We start from the raw sequence: 18,265 nt of genomic DNA on the forward strand, positions 1-18,265 counted from the left end.
GCCCAGTTTATGTCAGCCTCAGAGAATAGTGTTTTGACATTTAGAAATGGGCTCTTGACTTATTCTGTTTTTCTAGCTGTGACCTGCATGTCCTGGGTTATGTCAAATCTGGAACTTGAAGCTGGACTCCATCTGTGCATGCAGAAAATTTGTATTTAGTACTTTAGTAGCAATACCACTCACACTACAGGATAGTTCCCATCTGTGATGTGAGTAACTGCTATCTATACAGCTGTTAGGTTGTTAAATTAGATTGCATTTGTTAGTTAATAGCATATGAGAAAATATTCAGGTTAGAGTGGTTGTGTGTTACAAACCTTATAAAATCTCCTGATGATAACAAAAATTAAGAGTGAAATTACTTGGCTTGTTTTTGGCTGTACGTTTTTTCTTCGTAATGAAGGCTGTGGCTCATACATGCCTCTGTAGTTGCTCAGATGGACATTTGCACACTTGAAAGCCTTCTGGAGGGACTGTGCCTGCTGAGAAAGCTGACTGTGTAAGTTCAGTGCATGCACTTAGCTGTAATCACTGGAAAAACGAGAAGTGCCAAGGAAACCAAATTCCTGTCCTGTTCTGCCGTGTTGTTGGAGTTTGGACTGGATGGTCTTAGAGGTCTTTTCCAACCTTAATGATTCTGTGTGCTAACGAATCATTTTTGCAATCAACAATTCAGTCTTCTGGCTTGCTTTTTAACTTCTATCTCAACAAATACGTGTAGACTGATCAAAACCATGATTTGTACTTTCCCGAGAGCATGGATTTCTATGTTGGCCATTTTACAGTCCAATACCAGATTGTATTAAATATTAAAAAAAATGATAATATTTTAAGCAGTAATCAATTTGACTGATCTGAAATGGTCTGGGCTTCCATTTTAACATCTAGTGGCGAAGTGGAAAGGCTGTGCAAATGTTTGGTACTTTCATTAACGGGGCAGTATTAAGCCTTGACAGCCCTCCGGAGCCTTTGTCTCAGAGCATTCTCTGTGCTGTGCATCTTCCCTAATAGTTGAACCGAATGAACTAAAATAGCCTTTGGGCTATTTTGTTGCACTGTGTTGTTGGGGAAAAAAAATAATAATAAAAAAAAATTAATCCTGTGTCATTTTGCATTTGCTGTCTGTGAATCAAACTGTGAAAACTAATTTAAAAACTTTCACACTTGGCTTGAATGAGGACTGTCAGTGCTTGGAGAATGTTAAATTGAATGCAATTAGTTCGAAGTGGGCAAGCTTAGTATGCCCATCAGCCTCGGAGTGCCCAGCTTTAATGACTGCTCTGAGAAACAAACGCTGAAGTTACAGAAAAGAGTTTAAAGGCATTAAGTTGCTGCTAAAAAAGTGGCCTTTATAGAACAGAGCTTTGATAACAAAGCAGCTTGCACGCTGAGGGGTAAGGAGGTTGGGAGGCCCTTTGGAAAGTTAGATAGAACACTGTGCTGCTTTGGTGAAACAACAGATAAACCTGCTTAAAAATCTTAAAGGCTTTTCTCCTTTTTAATTTCACATCTTCTCCCTCCAACAGCTTTTTATTTTTTTGTTTTCTTCTTTCTTTTTGGAGGAGGTCACCTGCAGAGTTTTATTTTCAGGTGCTGAGCGAGATCTCAGCTCAAGTTATTCCCTAAGGATTGTAGTAAAGTGGCCACCGAATTTCCCAACAGAGCCCCCGATGGTAAATTGAAAAGAACCAAGTCTGCAAATTAGCATTTACGTGCCATCCATTCTTATGTGGGCGACACAAGTTGTGTAGACAAAAGCAATATTTTCAGTTAATGAACCTCACCATAAGCACTGTTCACATTTAACATATTTACAGGGGGTAGCATCCAGTCAAAAATCCCCATTAATTCTTTTTGCATGAGTTTTGCGTGCATGAGTGCATACATTTATGTGTGCATTTGTATATATCTGTACACTATTAGGGCACGCAGTGTTAAAGCATATATAGTAACTCAGAAGGGGAAGCACTGAAGAAGTCTCATTATGCATGTAAATATATTCAGCAGAAAACTTAAAATAACTATTTAATGGGGAGAAAAAGAAAAATTATGCTGTTTGACATGATGAATCTATTTTGAACTGCAGTGTATGCACAGTCTGTTTTCTGCCCTTCCTTTCTCGAAATTGTTGCCTGAAATATTATGCTGGAATGCAAAGGCTGTGCTTTAATCTTCATTTGCCTTTTTGCTGAATACTGCCAGGGTATTTTTAAATAGAGAGTAAAATTGGAAGTTGGCAATATTTGGCACTGAATTCCTATAGAAATGGCAGTCAGGATATGACTTTGGAGTCATAAGTAAAACTAGATGAAATCACACATCTTAATGATGATTTTAAAATAATTTTAAGAACACATAAGTGAAATTTCTGCCTTAATTTGGTTATATGGGCAGCAGGGGGAAGGGTTGTAATAGTTGTATAGATACAAAGCTGTGAATGAACTTCTTCAATCTGTTTATCCAAATGTTCTTTAATGGATAAGAGTAGAAACAAATTAGCTGGGAGTTAATTATTGAGCTCCAAACAGAGTTGCTCTTCAAATAATGCTCTGAAAGCTCTGAACTGCCTTGTGTTTTAGTGCTGAATGGATGGGCAACGGGTCACTTTCTGCCATAAAACTGTGGGTCTCTGCTGTGGCCCTCAAGGTGCACGTGTTCACAGAATCACTCAACTGTAGGAGTCTGTAGAATTATAGTCGTTAGAGTTGGAAGGGACCCTTAAAGGCCATCTGGTCCCACTCCCTGCAGTGAACAGGGACACCCCCAGCTCCATCAGGTGCTCAGGGCTCCATCCAGCCTGACCTTAAGTGTCTGCAGGGACGGGACACCCACCAGCGATCTGGGCAACCTGTGCCAGTGCCTCATCACCCTTATTGTAAAAAAACTTCTTCCCTTACAACCAATCTAAAGGGTTAGAGAGGAACTCTAGATTGTCTAGTCCAACCCTTTCAAATATCCTTTCAAAGTCATTAATCTGGTGAAAATATCAAGGGGGAAAACAACCTACAAGAATCCAAAACAAATGTGGATACCTCTTCCTGTTCCTGGCTGTGTTTGCAAGTGTTCTGAACTTATCCTCTTGAGCCTTTTATCATCATCTTGGACAAAGGTATGAGATTTTGAACTATCCTCCTTACACGCAACTAAACTGGGTTGGAATTTGGGGTTTTGGAGTTTGGGACCAGCACTGTGCTGCTCCGGTGTCTTGGCAGTGCTGCTTGTGGAGACCAGCTCAGCGGTGTGTGGTTTGTGGAGAGGAGCTGAGGAAGCAAGACAGAAACTTTTCTTGGCTGAATGTCAGATCCCCTAATGAAAGTCTTTGGCTCGAAGATGTACCACTGTGTTTTTGTGTTTTCGTTTATTTACTGAAGTATTCAGCTGTTTATAATAATGGGAATCCTTTGAGCGCTCAGGGCCTCAGGGCTGTTTTGTTGGTTTTGTTTTTAATACTTTTTGATACTGCTGAGACACAAAGAGACCAGAAAGTCACAGCTAGAGCTGGATGTCCTCTTTTCTTTCCTATCCTTTCCTTCCAGAATCTTGTTGAGAGATCCTCACCTCTGCAAAATATTTACCATGTATTGCTAAGTAACTTGCAGAAGGAAGTGCTGAAAGAATGCAGCTTGCAAGCCAAATTCAAGAGGCATTGAAATATGGTTGTGGTACACCCACACGTCCTCTTTTTACTCCATATTATTATACACATACATAAAGTATAAATTACTACTGCATGTCACATGCATCACTGAAGAAATGCTAAAATTAATGTTGTTGAGATGCAGAGTTGTGAGTGAATGGTGGTGCAGTCATGTAGTAACTTTTCTTTCCGCTTGATCTTTGTGCAGAGGAACTGATCTATGCTTGGGATAAATCAGAACTGCATGGGAAAGGCAGCCATTGTCTGCAGGAAACTCTTTGTTGTACCCTGAGCGAGGTGGGAGGAGGAAGTGATGATCTTTAGGACAAGGGGGAATGGTTTTAAACTGAAACAGGGGAGGTTTAGGTTAGATATTAGGAGGACATTTTGCACACAGAGGGTGGTAAAGCACAGGAACAGGTTGCCCAAGGAGGCTGTGGATGCCCCATGCCTGGAGGCATTCAAGGCCAGGCTGGATGTCGCTCTGGGCAGCCTGGGCTGCTGGTTGGTGACCCTGCACGTAGCAGAGTAGTTGAAACGAGGTGATCGCTGTGGTCCTTTTCAACCCAGGCCATTCTATGATTCTATGATCTCATGCCTCAGGGCAGCAGAGTGTGGTGTTGGAGATCGAACTGTATGAGTGCATCTGCTATACGGCATGAGAGATTGCAGCTCCAGTAGATACACTTTGATTTTGTCTTTGGCTTTATTACAAGGCACTAGACTGTTATTATTGTGGGTGTAGTGCTTAATCTCTCTTTTTTTTTTAAATTAAAGAATATGATGCATCATGGGCCTTTTAAAATCCAAGTAGGATGAAGAATTCACTGCAGATGATACTGTGGAAAAGCTTTGCAAGAGAAGAGCAATCAAGTAGGGGTAATTAGAGTTACTGTTTAAATATGCAGAATGGAAAAAGCGTATCTGGAAAAGCAGAGCGAAGTTTATAACAGTGGAAGACTAATGTAAGAATGATTTGTAAGCAATAAAATTACATCTCCCTGTCTTTGTGAGTACAAAATAATAAGCATTATGGAATAATGGAGGTTGTAATAGGTTATAAACTTAGTGATATGTGATTTTACCATTAGATTTTACCTGAAGGGGATAGATTGTCTTCACGCTGATTGTAGCTGAGCTAAGTGAGGATTACAGGTATTTGGGATGTATGCAGTAAGGGAGGAGAATAATTGCTCAGATAATCTGCTAGCGGCTAACTCAGAGTAATGATGTGAAGCTGGACTCTGCTCACTGGTTTAACATCTTCCTTCTGTTCAGCCTGAGCGTTTGAAAGACTTTGGAGGGTGGAGATATGAGTCCTATTGCTTTGTGCCATTTATAATGGTTTGGTGAAGAATGGAAGAATGCACCCTTAAGCACAAACCTTCCTTGGCAGGGAGGTAGGTAGGATGGCCTTCAAGTTCTTCATCATCTCTGATTTCTGTAAAGCTGTCACTGTTGTCACTAATTAACCTCAGTGGGTGGTGCAAGCATTGCACATCTTCCCAAACTGCCATTGTTACTGCCTGCTTTTTAGTTGTGGAAGCAGAAAGAAACCAAAGCAAACTTTCACATGAGTAGAGGTGCTTAACCCAAAGGTCCTGGCCAACTTCCAGGTGAAGTAATTAACTTCCACCTTCTTGAATTCCCTCCCGTTTTAATTGAATTAGATATTCTTCACATTTTGGCTTTAAGCTCAGTTGCTAAAACAGCAAAGTTTTTCACTGCAGCAATCTTTATTTCATATTAAATTATATTATCCCTCTAGACTGTTTTAATTGTACCAGGTGTTTGAGGAAAGCAGTACACAAGGTCAGCCAAAATCTCACCTGCTTTTAATTGATTTTCTTTGCTGTGCTGAAAGGCGCTCATTTGCTGGCGCTCCTGATTGCTCTCTCTCCTTAAAGGGCTTGTAGAGGCTGTGTAATCAAAGAGAGTTTAAAATAACGTTGTAGATTTCCACTGCACCTTGGAAGCCCTTTCTTTGCCTGCTTGTAACTTCCATCTCACTTGTGTTGTTGCTGAGCTCTGGGGCATCACTGGGAGGTGAGGCTTCATGTGTGCTCACTGAGGATGCTTCCCACACTGCAGAAACAACTTGTAAACAAGGGGATCTGTGCTGCCTCTCCCCTGATTACAGCTTAGTTTGTAGTGTGCCAGGAACTTCTGTTCAGGCACTGGAGCCTAAATAATTGATTTCTCACTGTGTGCCATTGCACTGCATTTTGAAACCCAGGTTCTGTTGTTCATGTGTGCTGTGATTCTGCGGTGATTTTAATTAATGAGCGCAGATATCCTAAAGATGTATGGAATACGGGAGTGAATACGTGGTTTAATTCCGAGCAGTTAATATGTGGACGATACAAATCTTTGATATGGATAAAATTCAGATTAGTTCACTTGACGGTTCACCTGGCCCTAATGATACCTAAATTTAGAACTTGCAAGCACCACTGCCAGTAATCAGAATATGTTTTACCCTGCATAAAATAGAATTACTTCAGTCAATTCACATTAGCCAAGTCTGAATGTTGTGTCTGTTTGTATTTAGTTGCTCTCTGCTGATGACAGAGCTCTGTTTGGCTTTTTGTTTGACCTGGACACGTGCATTTTTCTTAGTCCTACCAATCTTACATTGTTCAGTGTACTCCTGATATTGAAAATCCAAGGTTCGTGGACCTTTAATAGGTTATAAAGTGCATTTCTTGTACCTCTAACATTTACTTTTGGGCACTAGGGTGTTTCTTTTTCCCGGATGATAGCCTGGTACAGGATTTTGTTGGAGTTTCCTATTCTAACCTCTCTGAAAATTCTTGAAAGAAGAGATGTAAGGTACAAGATGTGCAAGTATATCTTTGTGGGAATGTCTTAAAAAGAAGTCATGTAATGAACAGATCTGAGTCTTTTTTCTTTTCTCCCAGTTGAGGAGTACATATCTTGCAAGCAATTGCACAGAAATCTTTTTAAAAAGGAGAATCCCACACATGCTATGGCCAATAAAAGTGCTTTCTACAGCAGCCTATTGCTTTTCTCTGTATTAATTCCACAGGATCTCAACCAACTGACATAAAGCTTTTTTATCACAGGCTTGATTCTGTTGATATGCAAATAGGGAGGGTAAAAACAGCATCCTGTCTTCCATCCTTCTGGATTAAGCATGATGACAGCTGCATGATGATGCAGACCATAGCAGAGAGACAAGCAGCATGGAGAAGGAAGGATGCAAGAAGTGGATTCTTAGAAATTGTTTTCCTTCTGTTAACTTAGTGCATTTCCTTGTATTTCAGTTCAGGCTTGCTGTCTGCCAGAGGAATTCCTTGAATTCATGTGTGCCATTCCTTACTATGGGAACTTACTACAGCACAGTAGTGCTGCACTGTACGAGACCAGTTCATGTTAGATAAAGGCATAGGTTTGCTGTTGCTCCAGCTTGATTTTTTCTTTTTTTTCTTTTTAATTAATCTATTTTTCATGTGTCTTATGTTTTTTTCCTTGAATTGAGAGGAATGCATTCAATTTACCAGTAAGAGATGCATGGGTTTTGCACTGCATACTTGTTTTCTTGATGATGTATTAAGCAATGGGTCCTGAAAAGCTGCTGCTGTGAAGGTTTGCAGATTTACACCAGTGATTTTTACTGTTTTATAGATGGCCCTTAAATGCCTTGCAGGTCAACTGTTTTTGAAATGGATAAAAGCGTGCTAATTCCTTCAAGGTAAATCAGAAGGATTATGACATCTAGGAAGAAGAAACTGCCAGACGGTTCATGAGCAATAGGACCAGGGCTGACCCAATAGCATCTCTAAAGCTTCCAACAGAATTGCCTGAGGAGGCTGCCAAGAAGCCAGATGCTGCTGCTGGAAAAATACCTTCTGTAGCTTGGCATTTGTCCTGTAATTGCTTCCAAGAGAGAGTAAACTACAGCATGACAGTGGAAGGTGAATGGCTCCTCTCTGCATGCGACTTAGGTAATTTTAAAAAATGTTTAGAAAATAAGCATGATTTTGTGATGCATTACCACTCAAGTAGGTGTAGTTTACTCATCTAGCTACTTAACTCCCCCAGCTGAATAATATCAAGAACATCTCTCATTTTTTTTAGTATTTTCTTTTCCTTTTTTCTTTTTTTTCCCCTGACATTTTAGCCTGGCAGTAGCTTGGTATTTCTTTTCAGTAATTCCTTTGGCAGGATCTCTAAATGATCTCTTAGGCTTTGATTCTTCCAGTACATGATGCGGCCATGCTTGAAATCATTGGGTTAGGGTTTTGTATTTTGTTTTATCTTTGTTCATTTGTATATTTTCTAGCAGTGAAACTTCTCCATTAAAACCTCATAGCCATTCCCAAGTACACTGGTCTGGAATCACTTGTCAAATGGAATTATCATTGTGAGCAACTTTGCTGGTATGAGGGCGTGAGCTTTTACATGGGATTGTCAGAAGTATTTCTGTAACTAAGGCTCATTTACTGGGATATTTAAAATCCTGATGTCCTACAGTTGTTGAACATAACACCAATTTTTTGCCTGGGTGATGCTTGCGGTCGCAGAAAGCTTTTTATTTTTTTCCCTTTTCTCTGCAAGTCAATGAACTTTGGTAGAAGTCTGGTCACTAGGCCTGGTGTAATAAATCAGAAGTCCATTTATAGCGAGGTGAAGTCCTTTGATTAGTTTTCCTCTTACTTAACTGTCATGGACAAGGGCTGAGCTCTGACAAATGGCAGCAAGGAAAGATCCTGGCAGAGGAGTTTTTGTTGCTGACAGAAAGGAAGTTTGCTTTACTGTGGTGTCATGTCAGGAAGCATTGAGGAAATTGAAGAGCACGATGTATAGGTTAACTTATGGGACTGAGCAAATGTAAAAGGAACCTGGAAGAGTTGGTGTGAATTCATGTCCTCTAGGAGGGCCAGTGCAAAGCATTGCTTCAAGATCTGCTTTAGAGTTCAAAATATAGCATGACTTAGACCTTTGTGGGAGTTGTGTTATATTTTATTTAAAATGAATGAGGATTTGACTCCCAGTTTGGTATTCCTTGCAATAGTAAGAAAGTGATCTTGAAATTAAAAGAAAAAGCTGATTTAAGATATTCCTGTAAAGGATGGGAGATGAGTAAGCTGCCTTCAACTTACCATGCAACTTTCAATCCTGCTGAGCTGTCCAGAATGTGAGGCATTTAATTCCGTAACCTTTTCTTCCAATTAGAAACACTGATTCTGATTGCAAGGAATTTGCATTTAAATATAAAATGTGGTGTCTGTGACATTGCCGTTACCTTCTCCCTGGTGATGTTCCTGACTGCATACTTCCCAGCTTCCTTCGGCGTGATGATTGCACCACTGCGCTTTAGTAATCATTTAACAACTCTAATTACAGAATACTGTGATCCCAACTGTGTACTTTGTCCTTTTTCCCTTCTCAGTCTTCACTCTGTTTCTTTGGTGTCGAAAGGATCACAAAAGAGCCGTTCTCCTGCTTTGCAAAAGTAAACTCCAAAGACCCTGCTTTGGTAACGTACAGATTTGCATTTTCGCGTTGCTTTAGAGCTAATGGCAGAGTAGTTGAGACCAATAGGGGTCAGTTGGTTTGATGTCGTTTACATCAGTCACGCCAGCATAACTTCACTGACACTAATGCAGATCCACCAGCATAAAATTGGTGTAACTCCAACTCCATTAAAACCCATGGAGTTACGCCAATAGAAATCAAATGCAATGCTATCGATTTTGTGCTGGTGTGGCTTTATGGGCTGTAATGGAGGCAAGGCAGCTTTCTGCTGGTGGAGGTCAGAATGCAGCTAGGGTATGCTGGGTGGTGTCTGAGCATTTATGAGCTTGGGTTCTTGCTTGCTCTTACCCAGCGTTGTCAGAAATTCTTTTTCTCTGCCTTGGGGTCGACAAAGGAGTATGTGCATAGAGGAAAGTCTGAATGAGGGGACAGCTGTTAGCAAACCCCATGGAAGGGGTGGTAGGTGCTGTGTCCCAGAGCTGAAGCTGGTGCTGGGCTGTTGGAAATCAGGCTGAGAGCAACTTTCAGTTTGAAAGCGCTGAAAGAAAAAGTACCGATATGTTTCTCTTGGTCTTCCAACCAATTGGTGCAAATCTCTTTGGTGCTTTTTCTCTTTGCATCTTTAAAAGTATCTGAATATCCTTCCTTGGAGAAATGGTGAGCTGACATTGTGTAGTTTGTCACAAGCACCAAAGTTTGAAAGCATATCTCACAAACTCTGTTACAGAAGCCTCTTTTGCTTTGCACTTATTTTCTAGAATGCTATCTGTGATATAAAATAGAAACTGTTATATTTGATGGAACTCTTAGTAATTTCCCATTCAAAATGTTTATGAAATCAGTTCATTCGTGTGAACAGTGTCTATTTCATCCAGTCAGCATTTTCTAAGAGAAGGAAATTTGCAGCACTTCTGGTGAATAAGCCGTGAAGTGCGGTATTTGCCACTACAAGGAGTGATTTCCAGGAGGAATTTCAGTAATTATTCCTGCTGTCATTGGAGTACTAATAAACATCTCACTTTGGAAATAAGCTGTAGGTCAATTTTTTGGCAAGATGCTGTTCTTGTTGTAAATCAGCTCCGGTAGTGCTGCGTGCACTATCTGAGGTACGCATAGCATGCCTGGAGATGCCCTAGAGACAGAGTAACGAGGTGTTGTAAACCACAAAGAACTTAATAAACTGGTATGGGCCACAGTTGCCTGAAGGTTATTTTGAAAACAGGGGTTTGAAGAACTGGGGATTTGAGGAACTCATCTTGTTGGGGGGGAAAACCCAAGGATGGAAAACCTCCTGCAGCAGCATGGAGCTGGTGTGACCTGCCGTCCACGGGCAGGTCTCCATGCGAGGCTCTGTGCTCAGGTGCTCAGCCTCTGAGTAACAGTTCTGTCCCTGGATAGCAATCCTTCACACTTGAGCTGTTTTCAGTTTTCAAAGGTCTTTTAAAAATAATTTCGTTACTTATATTTTGCCCTTCCGATATTTCAGGTTTTGCTTTACACTTGCAAAGTATGTGCATTCATATTCTTTTCAGGTGGATTATAGGGATGCTTTGGAGGAATTTCAAAGCTGCAGGCGTCTGAAAGAGCTGAGGATGGCAGTAGGATTTCTGTCAAATTCCTGTGTGAGAGGTGCCAACCTCTCATGAAGGACCTGCTGGATCCCACTCTGGGGCCATGGAGAACCTAAATACCTAGGGAATGCCAGGGCTTAGTTACAAAGCCTTCCTAAGGCTGCTTTTCCTTTACATAAGCAGATGGAAGCTGCTTTTAAGAGAGGGAAATTCTGAAGTTTTGAAGCCCTGAAGCCACAGGGAAGCATTCAGATCACGCTATGTGACCTCTTGTCCCTTGGGACGGGGGAAGCCCACCCTAAAGGCTCTCTGAGAGCTCAGTGGAGTGTGGCCAAGAAGACAAAGAATTGTGCAGAAATCGTGGTTTTACACACACACACACAGCTGAGGAATGGGAGGTTCAACCTGTGCTAATCCTGACAGCGGAGGGAATCTACAGAGGTATTTCTTCACTGAGGCTTTAGGTCTTACGTTGGCGTAGGAGTAATACAGAATGCAGGCTTAAGACTTCTCTTGGAATTAAAAGCCAGTTAATTCCAAAATGCACCGATTGTGTTCTTGCTGTATCCACTTAATAAGGGAATAGAGAATGTCAGTATTTTGTTAAAACGAAGAGCTTGGAATCCTCTTTAGGAAAAGCTGAGGCATGCACATAGCATTGTAGTAGCTGGAACAGGAGTGAGGCGCACAAGAAGATCATTAAGAGCGGCTACATTCAAGATTAGAGCTTTTTAATATTATTGTTATCATTATTAAAAATGCTGCTAACAAAATTTTCCCTTCAGAGCAGGGTAATGTGGCAGAGCTGCTCGAGGCTTGTGGCATCTCATTGCTAGAACACATGCTGCAGTACTCGCCACAGTTGGGAGGCTGTAGTATTTAACAGCAGTGACCTAGATTGGAGGAGACAATAAAAGCTGTTGCGGTGAGGAGCAGATTGACTGCCGTTCTCATCTGGGTAATAAACAACTGAAATATGGACAGGGTATGGAAGTTTACTAACGTAGCTTACATAAAGGCCTATACTTTGGGAGGAATTGTCGCTGTAGCAAATTCAGTTTGAACTGTAGCTTGATCTGACAGATGTTTATGTGTTCCTGTTACAAAGATGTCTATTGCTTTATTCAAGGATCTCTGAGCCCGGGAGAGTATGATCTGATTAGGTTTTAAAGTAAATCAATATGTGAACCTGTCCAAAAATAGACACACATTTATTTTTTAAAATATTACTCAGTGGGAGAGCCTCGAGGGGATATAGCTTTTCTGGAGAGTTTCAAATGAGATGGCACTCATACGTTGTTGTCTTAAAATATTCAGTGCTGTTCAGATATTATTGCTCCAGCTATTCTGTTGATAGCAGCTGACAAGAGGAGATGAAATTCTTGGTGCTTTGTACCCAAACACAGCCTTTAGGACTCTGAAACTTGCTTAACTCTTGACCCTGTGGGTAGTTTGTATTTCGTTTAAATTTTTCTTCTGATTTTATTGTAAAGGGACCTATTGGAAATATTTTCCTTTTGTCAGGCGGTTACTCTTGGTGCTTCATGCCAGCTAACCTTTAGGAAAACATAAACCCAAACTCTAGAAAAATAAACTGTCAATCCAGCTGTGACTTGAGAGATGCTTTAAGTAAGTGCCACTGAGCTGGAAAGGCTGATGCATCCCTACTGTGCTGTAAAGCTGAATATGAAATGGGGTTGTGCAGGGGGAGGGGACGGGGACGTGGGCAGCAGGGGACATCTGTTCTCTTCCTGTTTGCTGGGGGATTGCAAGGATTGGTGCAGAGCTGGCTCCTGCAGAGGAGTCCCACAAGCCCCTGCCTGTGGACTCCTTGCCTTCCTCCATTTCACCTCGGTCAGCCTTCACTTGCATTTCCATTTCTGCTGTTTTCTTAACTAGCAACACCAACAATAAACGTTTTTAGTTTATTAAAGCACTCTGAGAAGGTGTATATAGCAAGCACTCCAGCTTAGATTTGTAAGTTGATTGGTTTTTTTCTTCCTCCTCTTTGCTCTTCTGTACTTCCTCAGACTCCACAGAGGAGAAATGTGAAATTTCCTCTTTTGAAATCAGTTCAGCAGATTTGGAAAAGCTATCTCTGAATATTCTGTAACAGGCATACAGATTTGAAGAACTTATTAAAGAAAACCCCTGACACACTTCAGCTATATTAAATCACTTCACAGACTGCGTGGCAATGTAATGTTACTGAAGCATTTTAAAATGTGAAAAGAGGCTGGATTTGAAAGTACGAGTGGCTTCATGGCCCTTGCTTTGGGAAGTGATTTAAACTGTCCAAGTTATTTCAATTTTTAAGTGCATTACTTCCTTAAATTACTGAGAAGTGCCATTAGCAAATGTATTTAACTGCCGTTAATCTCTGGCCAGCTAACCAGCCGATATGCTGGGTTAATTTCTTTATTAAATGCTTATTTAATAACCGGGCACCTGTTCAGACAGTGCAGATGGACTTCACTGTAATTGCACTAATAATGGAGAACGCTTTCTCCAAAAGAAGGACAAGATGAAGTGTTCAATGAGGGAGCATCGTGAGAAATGGCTTTGGGACAGCGTGGTCTGCCCTGAGCAGGCCGACAGAGCAGGCAGCTCATTGTTCTGAGCAGGAAGAGCTGGAGCAATGCTTTAGTCTTCACTGAGTTGTTTAATCCTTGCTTATTGCTTGCTGATGCAGCCCAAGCTTCCCCAGCACACATCTGCTGGGGCTTCACAGCCGGAGCATTTCTGCATCTCACCAACAATAAACATAGCTTTCCCCAAATGCTACTGTTTTGCCCCTTGGAGGTAGTCCTATTGCATTTAAATCTTCTGTAAACTGTAAGTTGAATTAAGTGTATTTTCAAAGATGTGTATTTACAGATAGGTATTTGAAGGAATAAGTGCTAGGTGGGTGTAAGGAATTTCAACTTTGCTAAACAGAGGCAGATTCTTTTATACCTGAAACATGCACATTATCATAAGCAAGATGTATTGTGTGTTCAGTACAACAGATGTGTACGTTTTTCATTTGACTTTGTTCAAGTAATAGAATGGAAGTATTGAAAGAGCATTTGAGGAGTACAGATGTGAGTTTAATATCTGGCAAGATGTTTTCACCCTATAATTGCACCATTTAAGAATTGAGATGCAGAATTTGTTGCTGTTGGTGACATTGCCATCTACTTCCCAGAATGTAATCCCTGGCCTCCAGCTGCTGGCTTGGAAGGATGGGGCTTTGTGCACTTCTAGTGTTATTTCTCACCCTTGGAGACATCTCCAACAGCCATAAATGCCCGTGTTTAATCATTTACAAATGCAGACTGTGGAATCAGGCATTCTCTGTCTGTAGATAGGGAATTCCATAGGCTTCATGAGGTTGGAAAAGACAACTAAGGTCATTAAGTTCAACTGTCGATCCGTCACCATCATGCTTACTAACCACATCTCTCAGTAATCTTGCAATGCCTTATTATTGTTATTATTCATGTTTTAAACTCAGAAAATGACTGCTACTTTTTGTTTCTTTTAACAGCACTCGAAGGGACTGAATGAGATGAACTGTTTGGGTTATAGTGTCTGAAAGGCTCAATTATTCTCTTGGAGACATATTCTAAATGAGCCTGACCGAGATACTGGATCTGTGTGAAGAGGACTAAGGATATAGGATGTCAACTGAGACAGAACTTCAAGTGGCTGTTAAAACCAGCACAAAGAAAGACTCCAAAAAGAAAGGTAACATCTGGTTTCTCTTTATGTATCTCCTACCACCTTTTATGCATCTATGGTTCTTCTGTTGTCTATGCACTCCATGGAAGTAAAAGTTGTTAAGTCGAGTGGAAGTCTTGCCTGGTCTGAGAACATGTAATGTCAGAGAATCAAATCCTATATTACTAAAATATGTTTAAATTGTAAGGAGGAAATTCTGTGTTACCCTCCACTACTTTTTACTTCACTTGCAATTGTTTCACAAATGGAAACACGGCTAACAAAATGACTTTTACCAAAAGATAGCTGTTTTGCTTTGTTGATAAATACATTTTCTTCTGAAGTCTTTGTTTCTACTTCGTTTTGAACTAACCAGAGCTTAAATGGGCTCTTTGTTGCTGAAGTTTCAGTCCTGCTGACATTCTGTGAAGTTACAGAAAACTCAGTAGCAGTCTATAGGGAGATCAGTCCAGTAAAGGAAATAGAGAAAAGGAGAAGGAAGACCCAGAGAATTAAGGAGAAGATACGAATAAATGCATGGCTGGGGGATTTCAGATTTATAACTACAAATTTACATTAGATTCCAGGGCACTTATTTGGACTGATAAGCATGAGATGTGTGTTTGTATGAGCTCCTGAATAGAAGTTCTGTAAGACTTTGGTGGAGATTTTCATTCTTATATTTCTGTTGGTGTTTTTATTGCTCTTCTTTTTTAATACCATTGAACTTGGAAACCAAGACCTTGAATTCCAGTGGCAATTCATGTTGTTTATTGTAGCTGTTTTGTATTTTTAACCTACAGTGTCGTTGAGATTGAAGCTGAATTTAACGTGCATTACTAAAGCTAAAAGGACAAGTAGTAAAACAGCAAAACCAACTCAATAATCTAACAGTTTTCATACTTGAGATAAAAAGATTGAAACCTGGGTGCATTGCAAATTGAAATCATGCTAGGTATCTGATAAATAACTTGTTTGACTTCTGGGCAGCTACACCATTTACTGTGGTGATTCTGCCAAGCTGGTGAAGACCTTGTGATTGGGATAGCTTTTGTATCAGAGACCTTGACATTAGACTATTGTAAAAGCTGCAGCCATGGAATGGTTTAAAGATGTATTTCAGTGGATGGCTTAGGGTCCTTACTGCTGTAGGCCTCAAATCACATGGAAGAAGTGGTTCATTTGAGATAAAAAGAAGCTGTAGTTTGGGAAGACATAAATAGGGGAACTTTGATGTAGACGGGAGTGTGATCTGAGGGAGCAGCTCATCAAGGCAAGTAGAGAAAGTAAAACTGATAAATTTGAAAATATCAGTTTTTTTTTTATGTCACAGATAACATCTTTTTGATGTGGGTCTCCTATGTTATTCCTTCTGCTGGAGGGTGAAAGTTTTGCAAAGAGCAAACAGCTGTTATAGCAACTCGATGTTTGTTAATAAAATTTCATAGATAATAATAACAGGATGCTCTGCACAAAATCTGATTCTAGCCCCCACATGGAAAATCTGAGAATTACGTTTGCTGCTGAGGAAAAGCACAAAATACATTCTGTTGGCAGCAATCAGAGCTCTCTGCAGCAGGCAGAAGTGTCTAAAGAGCTAGAAGGGACAGCGTGCAGCAGTGCATCTCCAGAAATGATCATGCTCAGTGCTGTGGGCACATCTGCTCACATCCAGCCCTCTGGAAGCCTCGCTGTACATGGAGTGCTTTGGATAGATGAGGTGTACGGTTCTGACAGTGTTTGCTGTTCCAATCACATGCAGTGAAAAGTCAAAAGGAACTTGGTATGCTCGTTTGTTTGTTGCTGGGTTGTGTGTATTTGTGTGTATTTCAACAAATGAGCTCTCTGTTAAGTGTGAATGATGGATGTGTGGCAAGCAGGAGGCTTCTTTCCTGAGTTCATTACTGCAAGCAGCAGCAGGTAGCAAGCACTGGCGTGAGGTTTCTTGTGTCTCTCATCAGTGAGTTTGATTATTCAACAGAGCTGAGTACTCCCAAGAAACTGCTCTCTGCTTTATAAACAGAACTTTCAGCTCTGATGTATTTTCAGTGGCTCAGGTTTTGTACTTCTGCAAGAGCCATACAGCTAGTTCTGTTCAACAGGTGGGAGGGAGGATCTTCCTACCCTTCATTTCTGCCCATCTGGGGGTTCTCCTGCCAGCTGCAGTAACAGCACTGCACTGAGACAGAGCAGTGAGCTTCATAAGAGTTTCCTTGTGGAATGACTCCTACAGGTGTATCCCGTGCTGAAGATCTGTGCTGCAGATGGGGCGTGTGGCATTAATGCTCCTGCATGGATACGGATTTTATGGGATCTTACTTTCAGAACAAAGGTCTCTTTCTGGAGTCATATGCAAAGCAATTCTATTACAAGTGATTATTTAAAACATTTCTCATTTTGACGTAGTGTTTTTTACAGCCTTGGGTCTTAAAGTCCTTCCTGCAAGTCTCTGGTCTTTCTGTTATCATCAGAGCTGGTTTGTAAGGCAGTTTTCTGCTCTACTAGTAAGAGAATTCCTAGAGTTAGGACAAAAACTTACATATGAAATCATCTCAGAAGCTGCCATTTAAGTAAAATCCAGCTGTAAAACTCCAGTGTTCTGTAGAGAAGTTCAATACCAACAGATAACATCAAACTGTAATTTTTTAATCATAGTATTATCACCGTGGGTAATCTTAAAAATAGGTTGTTGAAAGCCAAGTCCTTATTTTGCCTTATATTGACCTGACTGATGAATAAATGCTCCAGAATTTGATGGGCTCTGGCAAAGATAGTTGCTCGTGTTCTCAGCACACAGCAGGAATTTAACTGACTGGAAGGTGTTGCTTTTTGCTCTGAGTATTGTCAAGGTGTTGAGCAGCTGGGAACCCATGTTTTGCTGTGACCTGCACAACCCTCCTTCCTTCACTTCACTCCATCTTATGAGCTTACAGCGCACTCGATGTTATTAGAGGAGATTATATTGCTGCCAACCCCAACCTCCAGCACTAATCTTCGTGCCACTCTTGCCTGATATCTGCTGGTAGCTGTGTTGTAACCACGGTTTTTAAGAACTTGGTCAAATTCTAAAAGGCGTCCTGAAGAGGTTTCATGCTGGTCTGTGAAATGAAATCATGCAAAATCCTCAGGAGATTTAGAAAGCTCTACTCTCGGACTTTCTTGGTGATTCCTTTTGGTGTGTGATCTTTGCCAGAAATCATGGATTCTTTAAGAATAACAACAAATAACATTCTAGTTAGTTTTTTGTTTGTTTGTTTGTTTATGTCATCTGGTTCATTGAGTGAGTGAATAAACATCATGTGTTTGTAGCATTCCTGTTGGGGGAAAAAAGTTGTTCTTATTAGCCAGAGCATTTAGATATATAAAACACGGTTATACTGTAGTACATGAGGGGGTAAAAGGCCATTTTATAAACATGTACAGATTAATGAATCGAATTGAAAACAAATTGCCTTAAGCCTATTGGAATTAAAATTGATTTAGAAGCTTCTTCGGGGGAAACATGATGCTTTGATGGTGAATCCACACTGATGACTACACTGCACGATCTGCTCACAGAAAATTAGACAGGAAAGCTGAAGAGGAAGGCTTGTAAGGGAGCGTGCCAGGATGCCAGATTTGAACTCAATCTATTTCTGCTTGTGGTAAGCCTGGAAACTTTTCTAGGCATTTGGTTTCATGCTGTTGCACTTGGATTCTGTAATTGTTCTATTGGAAGCTTAAGAACGTATTTGTTTCTTTCTTTGCGAAGTCAACTCTTACTGCAGTTGCTGTATGGCCTCTGTAGCAAGACTTGAGGCAGTACTGAAAATGACAGGGTCTTCTGAAAACAGAAGCAAATAAGTCAGGCCTC

The 18,265-nt window shown here is 40.7% G+C and overlaps 1 protein-coding gene across 7 annotated transcripts in view; it reads left to right on the forward strand.

Annotated features, from left to right (window-relative positions):
* The window catches only part of DAB1 (DAB adaptor protein 1), a 245,280-nt gene that overhangs the window by 138,151 nt on the left and 88,864 nt on the right, over positions 1-18,265 (forward strand). For all 7 annotated transcript variants that reach the window (XM_048947036.1, XM_048947038.1, XM_048947041.1 and 4 more), the window contains one exon: positions 14,240-14,439. In XM_048947036.1, the coding sequence (XP_048802993.1) occupies positions 14,373-14,439 (67 nt within the window). In that variant the 5' untranslated portion in view covers positions 14,240-14,372. The remainder of the gene's footprint in view (positions 1-14,239; positions 14,440-18,265) is intronic.

This window comes from Lagopus muta, chromosome 5 (assembly GCF_023343835.1).
Source record: "Lagopus muta isolate bLagMut1 chromosome 5, bLagMut1 primary, whole genome shotgun sequence".
Classification (NCBI taxonomy): Eukaryota; Metazoa; Chordata; class Aves; order Galliformes; family Phasianidae; genus Lagopus; species Lagopus muta.